Source organism: Piliocolobus tephrosceles, chromosome 7 (assembly GCF_002776525.5).
Source record: "Piliocolobus tephrosceles isolate RC106 chromosome 7, ASM277652v3, whole genome shotgun sequence".
Lineage (NCBI taxonomy): Eukaryota > Metazoa > Chordata > Mammalia > Primates > Cercopithecidae > Piliocolobus > Piliocolobus tephrosceles.
In genome coordinates this window covers 105,034,167-105,042,740 of record NC_045440.1, presented here as the reverse complement: position 1 = coordinate 105,042,740, position 8,574 = coordinate 105,034,167, and the positions used below count along the sequence as shown (strand labels likewise).

The window sequence follows — 8,574 nt, the reverse complement described above, 5'->3', positions numbered from 1 at the left end:
GCAGAAAGCATTTGTGGAAATTCAAGGGCGAGCGAGTGTGCCTGGGAGAGAGCATGGGCAGAAGCAGGTGAACAGAACCAACTCCCTGCCCCAAGGGACTGGCCAAGAATAACCACCCTGGGGAGCCTGCCGTGGTCACACAGAAGCCTTGGAAGTTCTTCAGTCCTCTTCACATTTAACACTGGGGTGAAGCACAGCAAAGTAACTTTACCAGGAAATCCCTGCTCTGTTGAAGCCCAGGACCTGAAGGCGGGGTGGGCAGCTAGAATTTTCCCACATCACACAGAAACCTCTCTCCAACCAGGTAAAAATCCCCAATACTGGCCACGCAGAAAGCACCAGACACTGTTGTTTTACTCTTACGTTATGAATATTTATTTTTTTCTTCTTAAAAATGTACAAAAAATAAAATAACTGTATTTATAGTTTATAGATTCCCCCTCTCCCATTTACAAAACTATTAAGTTACATTTACCTTTTTTTAAAAACATGAGAGCAAATTGTACATATATCAATCTCCCTTGCTTGTCTTTAAGAAAGGGCCGTTCATAGCATTTGGCACAAACCCTCTATTTCTGTTGCGTTTTCATGATTTTAAATAAGAAGGAAAATAAACATTTGATTCACTTCACGCTTCCTAAGTTTCTGGGCAGGGACATGCCTTACTCTTTTAGAAACCAATTCCAAGATGACATCTGACTGCATTTTTCTGTTGGTCTCAACTTCTAAACACTCATAAAGTCTAAACAATTTGGAGATGTATGAGGAAAAACTCTTATTCTGTTCAGTTCAGACTTTGTTTAAAAAAAAAAAAAAAGAAAAGAAAAATGCTCATTTCACATGTCCATGATCTTCCACGGATTTTTTTAAGCTTATTTATTTGAGTTTGATTAATTTAAGGGACAAAAAAGAAGAGGCGGCAAGTTTTCCTATCTCTTTGGAGTGTTTTACTCGGGAAATTTTGCTCATCAAAGTTCAGCTAACATACACAGCGTACACAGCAAAGGCAAGCTGGGGTGCTCCGAAGACGCAGAGGGGAACCGATCGAAAGGGATGTGGCACTCGGCACCACCCTCTGGTGGCACTGGCCTCAAATCCCTTGTTGTGGCAATTGTCACCACTATGATTGCTCAAGGACTTAGGAAACATGCAGAGCATCTCCAATTCATCTTCTGCCTTAGGGCAGGACTGGCAAACAGTTTCATAAAGAGGCTGGAGGGAGAGGGGTAGGTTGCCTGTGTCAGGCTGCCAAATCTTTGTCTTTTTCCTACTCTGGAGTCCTATGCCCCAGCCCGAGTATTTGCCGTTGTTATGTCTGCCAATCGTGTTCGAAACTATTCCTAACCCTAGGAGCATGGGAAGTGCATAGTACGACATGTATTTCCAACACTGCATTTGTCCATCTCAGAACAGAGCCCCATTAGTACCCTGGAGGGTCCCCAAGCTGCTGGTCCAGGGCGTGGCAGTCAGAGTGGAGGAGGAGGGGACACACTGGAGCACAGCTGGATCCACGATGCAAACCTTTGGCACCACAGGAAGGGTTAACACACCCAGAGGACACACAGAAAGGTGACCCCTCACTGCCGCTCCGAGATCCTCTTGGGCACAGCACCTGCTCTCTGTCCCATTCAATTCCTCCGCAACCTCAAGGAGAAACAGCTGAGCTAGAAGCAGCCCCTCCATCCTGCTCTGCATCTCAGGGGCAGATGAGGTGGGAGCGCAGGAAGCCCTCCAGGTAAGAGTCAAAGTGCTTTACAAACAAATCTGGGCCATTGTAGAGAACCTGTCCTAGACCCAGGGCCTTGGGTGCAGGATGTGTCTAACTACCAAAAAGCTAGTGCTTCAGGCCACAAGGGCGAACGCAAACCCCTAAACCTGTCCCCTCAAAGAGAACAGCGGCCCATGATGGTTCATCATTTTGTGACTGTTTAGGGGAGTGTTTTTCTCTTCCAGCTCCCAGGGCGTGTAGCAGGAGACCACAGCTCCTCTCTCCCAGTCTGCCTCCTGAGGCTGTTTTCACGGGAGCCAGGTCTCTTGGCACATTCTTTCCCACTCACTTCCTTAAAACCCAGCATGCAGGAGTGAGGCAATCGCCCCTTTCCGTCTGGTGGCCCAGGATGAAGCCCCAGCTGGCCGACTCAGGGGCTTTGGCAGCAGGCCTTTTATAAGGCCACTTGAGATGAAGGGCTTGTAAACTGGGGGGCACGGCACAGTGTCCAGGATTCTCATGATAGCCAAGGAGCTCTGCAGCAGGCCCAGTCACAGGGCCCTGATGGCAAACCCCTGCAGAGGCTCTCCAGAAAGCTCAGGCTGTGCCCGCAGCCAAAGCTGGAGAAGGAGCTGGGGTCTCAGACAGGATGGCCTTTCCCACGAGATAGCTCAAAGGGAGAGTCAAGGAAAACACATCATTGTGAGATAAACGTGGTGGCCACGAAGGAGAGCCGTGCCCGTGGAGAGGGAGGGGGCTTCCTCTGGGGACAGGGAACGAGGCCCCAGGTACGCCCACTGCAGAGTCCATCTCGGCATCAGCTGCAGTCACCTTAACATTCCAAAGGCCCTCCCTAGCCCCGCATGTCTCCTGAACAGGCACAGAGGCAAAAACCCCTGTTAAAACGGTCTCCAGGTCTGTGTCTCCTCTAGGCCAGTGGCAGTAAACATGCCCACATACCACAGGTAAAATATATTATTACAATATTATAAACACTATGTACAATGCAGACAGGCAGACTTTATGTGTTACTTACTAATTACACGGTGGCCGATGATCTTCCTGTACAAGGCCTGGTGGCCACTTGCTGGGAACCCTGGAGGTGTTTAGCAAGACGACCTTCCCCAGAGCAACCTGAAGGTGTCTGAGCAGAAAGTGGGCATCCACCTCTCGCCTCACCTATGACTACTGCACCCAGAAGTAGCTCATGTTGTCCAGCCACTCGGGAGATGTGGAGGAGATCCTTTCTCAAGAAGGGATGGGAATTTTTTAGGCTGTTCGGGATGAGTGTTTCTCTTGAAGGGGGAATGCTGGACGGTCTCATCTGGAGCTAGCAGTGACCTGCAGAGTCCTGGAAGGCCTGGACTTGGACTCCAGGAAAAGGTGGACAATAAATAGGAATCCGACAGGCCTAAGGCACTTTCCTGAGGGGCTCAGGATTCAGCTCCGTGGTAGGTGCCAGTGGACGGGCCAAGCACACCGACAGTGGGGCCTGTCCCTTGGCCCACTCCCCAGCACAGTCTTGTAACAGCAGTTGTGAGATGGGGAAGATGGGTCTCCGGGTTCTGGGGCCGGGGCTTCTGTCTCTCCCAGGGAGGAACGCACTGAGAGCTCCAGCCAAAGCAGATGCCAAACCCAGGGCTAGATTTCCATGAGCGTGACCTTGAAGCCCTCCACCATGCTCTCCATGTTGAGGATGAAGGTGTCCTCGTTCGAGTAGTGCTCGATGATGTTGTCATCCATGTTCACCAAGATGCTGCCATGGAGAGGGGAGGGGTGTGAAAAACAAAGACGCGGTGAACAATGTGCCCAGGGGAAGGGGAGCTCCAGGCTGGGGGTTCTCGTAGCCATTCTTCTGCGGTGGAGGCTGGGAGGAGTGGAGGAGAGAGGACACAAGGCAGGGAAAGACCCTCATTCTGTTTTCTTTCTCCAAAAACTAGTTTGAGGAAAGCAAAGCCTCAATTTCTCAGAACTAACTTTCAACCCAACCTGCTTGCTTTATAGATGAGTAAACTGAGGCCCAGGGAAGTTAGGAAGCCCAGAATGACAGAGTTAATGATTACCAGGGCCAGGACCTAAATTATTAGGCCTCCTGACTCTTTTTCATTAAACCATATTGCCTCTCGAAAATGCATTTTTAAAAAGGCATTGCCTCTACTTTTAGGAGGAAGAGGAAAATAAGCAAGAATTGCAGCTACCCTTTTTTGAGCATGTTGACCTTGTATTTAGTTCTCACAGTGACTGTGAAGGTAGGTGTCAGCATCGCCATTTTGCAAATGAGAAAACTGAGCTCAACAAGGTTAAATTGTTTCCCCAAGTTCATTCAGGTAGTGCATGGCTGAGCTTGATTTTGAAATTAGCTTTACCTCATTCTGACACTTGTACTTTACCACCTATGACCTACTCCTTGGCTAACTATCCCTGGTAGAGTTTTAAGAAAGCCAACAGCTTCCAAAGACTTCCATAATTTCTTTAAGCCAATTTCATGATTTGAAGTCAGACGGATGCTAGTTTGAGAATGAACCACTGATTCTATCATTTTACAGTTATGTGTCAGCAGGCAAGCTGTTTAGCCTTTCAGAGCCTCAGTTTATTCTTCTGTAAAAATAAGAACAGTCACCCAGCTTTAAAGGATTGTTTATAGGATAAAAACATTTAGCACAAGACCTGACAAGAGCCTGATGAAAGCAAAATGTTATCATCAGCATGTACCTCTGCACTGAGAATTTCTGCTCGGCAATAAGACTGTGAGACACCACTCAAATCTCACTGTCAGAGGAGTACACCCAGCCTACTACACTGACCTCGGCAAGAAGTATAATGTGCATTTTAGTGAATTTTCCAACAAGAGCTCAGGTGGAAAGGGTTTCCTGTCGGATCCTCCAATCAACCAACAGGACTCATCACTCAGAGAGCCTCAGCTTCCCAGATAATCCAATTTCCTTTATGAAAGTGATCCAGAGAAGAGTTGAAAGACTCATCTTCTGCTTTTTGTAGGAAAATACCCCAGAAGCTGAGTCAACAGATACCCTCTCCTGGCACTTATGTTAGCTCCTGTGGCCCCTACTCTTAGACCCTTACACATAGGAAGCCCACACAGAAAGTCAGACGGCAGAACATGGGAGCTAAGCACTTGAGCTTTGAGGACACAGACTTGGGTTCAAATCTGTGCTCTACCTACTGAACATGAGACCTTGGGTGAGATGCTCAAGCCCCTCTGGCTTGCTTTCCTCATCAATAAATCAGAGATAAGAGATTCCACCTCATAGAGTGGTGAGAATTAAATAGAGAAATACATGTAAAGTACTTAGGAAGGGACCACGAACCTACTGAACACCCAGTAAATATGACCTATTGTTCTTAACAATGAGAACACACAGGTCCAATGATCATTTGAGAACATTTTCTTGATAATTACCTTAGAAGAATCCCCTATGTTCCAAACCATTTTTTGTTCCTAGTATGCCACCCAGAAACCAACCCCAAGGGCCATACGTGATTCCCTACAAACTCCACTCCCTGCACAAAGGTGACTTAGGCATTCTCACCAGTGTCCTCAGCACCTCCAGACCTCTGTGGTCTTCCTGCCCATCTTGTCATTGCAATAGGGCATCTCAGCTGACATAGTGCCAGTGCACTGCCTCCCTCCTTCCCTCTCTCCCTAAAGATCTTCCAAACCCAATCTGCTCTGCAATTCTCTGGAAGAAGGACACAATTTTTATGAAAAGTAGGCAACAGACCTAACAAAAGACAGGCATCATTTTATTTTTAAGGCATCATGTGGACTTATCTGATTTGAAAGTCAATTTAAGTTCAGTTTCTTTCTTACCCTTTTTTGCTTTTCTTGTAAAGCTTTGCTATCTTCTCCACAGGCAGCCCATATTTCTCAGATATCTGTAATACCAATAACAAGAAGGCAGATGAGCACAGAAGGACGCCCAACTGGAAGCAAGGGGGAAAGTTCCAATTTCACTCCCTTGGCCATTTTCCCAGGAATAGAGTGCTCTTCACTCATGAGTCAAACTCTCAAAACACTCATTTATGAGCCTCTCCCTTTGGATAGACTTTAAATCATTCAACAAAAAATTCAGCCTCGTGGGAATTCAATCTATGATAAAAGTAGCATTACAAGTCAGTCAGAAAAAGATGGACTGTAACTATGATGTTGGATGAAATAGCCAACGAGAAAAAATTTAACAAGTTACATTGGTTTCCTTCTCTACTCCTTACACCAAAATACATTTGATACGGATCAAAGATTTACATGTGAAAGATGAACCCATAAAAGTAGAGGAAGAAACCATGAGTTAAGTTTTTGGATAGCTGTCATCTTAAAGTAAGGAAGATCTTTCTAAACAAGACATGAAACCTGAAGAAAAAGGTCAAAAGGTTAATAAAAACAATGCAACTTTAAAAATGCAGTACAGGAAAAAAAAAAAAAAAAAAAAACCTAAAATGCTAAAGACAAAAAACACACTGGGAAACATTTTTGCAACACAAATGACAGACATGGAACTAACTTCCTTAAGTTAAAAAGAACTGCAAATCAAAAAAAAGATCAGCAATTCAATGAACAAAGGAAGAAAAAACCTGAAGAAGCAATTCACAGAAGAAAAGTAATTGGACAGTGAGCATATAAAAAAGTGTACCACACAGTCATAATTTAAAATTTTCAAATTAAAGCAAAGTGGGACACTACTTTTATTTATTTTTATTTATTTATTTATTTTGTCGAGATGGAATCTTGCTCTGGTGCCCAAGCTGGAATGCAGTGGTGTGATCTCGGCTCACTGCAACCTCTGCCTCCCAGGTTCAAGTGATTCTCCCGCCTCAGCCTCTGGAGTAGCTGGGCCTACAGGTGCACACACCACACCCAGCTCATTTTTGTATTTTTAGTAGAGACGGGGTTTCACCATGTTGACCAGACTGGTCTTGAACTCCTGACCTTGTGATCCACCCACCTCGGCCTCCCAAAGTCCTGGGATTACAGGCATGAGCCACCGTGCCCAGCCTATTTTTCAAACTAACAAACAACTAAAACTTGATAATACAGCATCAGCCAGACTATAAGAAACAGCAGTTCTCTCAGATGTTACTCTCAGATGCAAGAATAACATGCTCAACCTCTTGGAAAGAAATTTGGCAGAAGCTATTACAATTTAAAATGCATATATCCTTTGACCCACATATTCCATATCTAGTAATCAGGTCTACAGAAATACATTCAGATGTACACAAAGATTTCCAAAGCATCACTGTTTAGAATAGAGAAAACTGCATATAACAAACATCCATTAAACACATTTTAATCATTCACACTTAAAACTCATGCAGTCATCAAAAGAAATGTGGGAAGCCTATATGAATTCACATTAACAAAAATATTCTTAACATATTGAGGAGAAAATACCAAGTTGCAAAACTGTGTTTATAGTGTGATCCCACTTGTATTTATATATATATATATGTAAGTACACAGAATATTTGAAGGACCCACCAACATATTAACAGGGACTACCACTGAAGAATGGACAGAAACAAGGAGACCCTTTTACTTTTTATTTTGAAAAATTCTATTCTATTTATTTTTACAATCATTGTGTTTCACTTTTATAAAAATAAAGTAGTAATAGTTTACAGATGGATTCGGGAAAGCCCTGCCCTAAATGTCTTTCGTACCCTCTCTGCTCCCAAATCAAATCTGTCTGCCCCTTCTGAGCCCAGCAGCTGGTGGGGCTCACAGGCAGCTGAGAAAGGTGAAGTTTGAAATGTGGATTATTGGAAAGTCTAGCAGAGGCTGGAAAGAGAGGCTGAAGAGATCTAGAGCAGAGCTGGAGGAGCTTTGGATCCTAAGAAGAGTTCACTCTACAGAGAATCACAGATTCTCACTCTTCCAACTATCTCACCCCACAGGAAGAACTCCCCATCCCCTAATAAGGCCCAAAGGCACGGAACAGGTGAGCAGAGCTGGGAGAGCAAAAAGAGACTATGACCGAGCAGCGGGCCTGACAGACATCACTAATCCACCACTGATGAGATTCTCTCACAGCCACACCTGAGCCAAACGAGCCAAGGATGAAAAACGACACATCCAGTGGGGGCCTTTGGACTGCAAAGAAAATTGGCAGAACTTCTGTTGGAGCTATCCATTTGAACAGAACATAAAAGAGCACTTAAGAAAAACAGAACACTTGTGAAGCACACACATGCGAAATTCTGATATACAAATATGATTATTGATCTAAACATTGTTTTAAGTTGAGCAAATGAATAAAAGGATAGGTGGTCAATTTAGCAAACTTAATAGTGTCAGGAAAAATCAAGTCAAAAACAATTTCAAAGTGCAAAGCAAAAGGATAGAGCATAGATGGAAATTATGACGGAAAAGAAGAAAGACAAAAACATCCTGGAACTTCCCAGACAGAAAGAGCAAGTTACCCCAAAAAAGGATAAGCCTGGCTTCAGTCTTCTCATCTCAACACTAGAAACCAAACGACAGTGGACAGGAACTCTTACAGACTGCAGGGAAAAAGTATTTCACTCCATAAATTCTATACACCAACAAGCTATCTCTCACTTATCAGGGTGAAAGAGCAGTGTATTTCACCCAAATATCCCACTTGAAAAAATACAGTTGGCCCTCACTATCTCCAGGTTCTGCGTTCTTGGATTCAATCAGCCATGGATTGAAAATATTAGAAAAATATGAAAAATAAAAGTACAATGGCAAAAAGTAATATGAATCAAAACAATACAGTGTAACAATTATTTGCATGGCCTTTACAATGTATTACGTATTACAAGTAATCTAGAGATTATTTAAAGTACATGGGAGGATGTGTGTGTGTTACAGGCAAATATCTATG

The 8,574-nt window shown here is 44.1% G+C and overlaps 1 protein-coding gene across 2 annotated transcripts in view; it reads right to left on the bottom strand.

The window, feature by feature from the left end:
* Nucleotides 1–351: 351 nt before the first annotated feature.
* GRHL2 (grainyhead like transcription factor 2) overlaps nucleotides 352–8,574 on the bottom strand; it is a 180,864-nt gene continuing 172,641 nt past the window's right edge. For both annotated transcript variants that reach the window (XM_023223392.1, XM_023223384.2), the window contains exons 15-16: nucleotides 5,538–5,602; nucleotides 352–3,464 (exon numbers count right to left, since the gene is read on the bottom strand). In XM_023223392.1, coding sequence (XP_023079160.1) covers nucleotides 3,350–3,464; nucleotides 5,538–5,602 — 180 coding nt within the window. In that variant the 3' untranslated portion in view covers nucleotides 352–3,349. The remainder of the gene's footprint in view (nucleotides 3,465–5,537; nucleotides 5,603–8,574) is intronic.